The 1,146-nt window shown below is 59.9% G+C and overlaps 2 protein-coding genes across 2 annotated transcripts in view; one reads left to right on the top strand and one right to left on the bottom strand.

The window, feature by feature from the left end:
- TBL3 (transducin (beta)-like 3) overlaps positions 1-108 on the bottom strand; it is an 11,542-nt gene extending 11,434 nt beyond the window's left edge. The window contains exon 1 of the mRNA XM_009894938.1: positions 92-108. Within this exon, the coding sequence (XP_009893240.1) occupies positions 92-108 (17 nt within the window). The remainder of the gene's footprint in view (positions 1-91) is intronic.
- Positions 109-439: 331 nt separating this feature from the next.
- The window catches only part of RPS2 (ribosomal protein S2), a 3,825-nt gene continuing 3,118 nt past the window's right edge, over positions 440-1,146 (top strand). The window contains exon 1 of the mRNA XM_009894927.1: positions 440-577. Coding sequence (XP_009893229.1) covers positions 440-577 — 138 coding nt within the window. The remainder of the gene's footprint in view (positions 578-1,146) is intronic.

The raw sequence follows: 1,146 nt of genomic DNA, 5'->3' as shown, positions 1-1,146 counted from the left end.
AGGGGGGGGGACCCGGGGCCCGCCTTTTTTGCTGTGGGTAGTGGGCGGCTCCTGCACCCCTCCGGTACGGTGGCAACACAGCAGCCGGTACCTCCGGGCCCGGAGCATCCCCCGCACCGCCGCCCAGCGCTCCGAAGCGCGTTCCAGCAGCGCCTTCCCTCCCTGCCCCAAGGAAGCGACTTCCCACCTCTCCCCCCAACCACCCCAGGGAAAAGTGGGATTTTTAAGACAACAGAAACGACAAATAGAGACTTGACAAACGAGCTTTCAATTAATACATCTTTTATTGCACATGAACCCACATAAGTGAATAATTTCAAAGCGTTCCAGCTGTGAGTACTCTGCCATCGCCCGTTACAGCATCCCCTTTCCTTCGCATGGCTCCGCTTCACGAACAGCAAAGACTCAGTAATGGCTCTGAAGGTGTCAAGACACGCACATGGCGCCGCACTCGGCCGGGCCGACAGCTCCCACACGGGAAGGCAGAGCCGAGCTCTGCACCCCGGGCAGAGCAGCCCCACCGGCAGGTCCGTCCATCCGGGGCGGCCGCGCTCAGCACCTGTTGGCGGATGAAAAAGTAACTGAAAAACAGCCATTAACTCAGGACGCGTTATTCCTCGGTATCCGCTCAGGGCGGGGGTTATAGGAACATGGGTTTCATTCCCCACGCATCACCGTGGGCAATAAGCTTTGTGTTCCCTATGCTGTCGGCACAGTTATCTCACCAGAGGCCACGGTAGACCCCAAGTGATTTTCAGACCGCGCCTACAGGTAACGCGAGCCCCGAAGCCCCCATCGCGGCTCAGGCAGCACCATAATCACACCCCAACGCGTTGCTCAAGAGCGCAGAAGACGCGATACTCCACCAGCATCCCCAACATACCTCTGGTTCTGCCGATGCTAAGAGCTACGCGCGTGCGCGCCCCCTTATATAGTGAGAGCCGCGCATGCGCACGGCTGCAAATGCGTCCACCCGCCCCGCACCCTGTATAAGTCAGCGGACAGCGCTATTCTGCACCGAAGTGTATTCCTCATTCAGCGCGCGGGGCTCGCCCAGCGGGCGGTGCTCTCGCGAGACCCCGTGGAGTATAAATAGCGAGCGCCGGGGAGGTGCGGCCTTCTACTCTGAAAGGTCACGTAGGTGGG

This window comes from Charadrius vociferus, unplaced genomic scaffold (assembly GCF_000708025.1).
Source record: "Charadrius vociferus isolate BGI_N301 unplaced genomic scaffold, ASM70802v2 scaffold600, whole genome shotgun sequence".
Classification (NCBI taxonomy): domain Eukaryota; kingdom Metazoa; phylum Chordata; class Aves; order Charadriiformes; family Charadriidae; genus Charadrius; species Charadrius vociferus.
The sequence above is the reverse complement of the archived record's forward strand: the minus strand, read 5'-3'. Positions and strand labels throughout refer to the sequence as shown.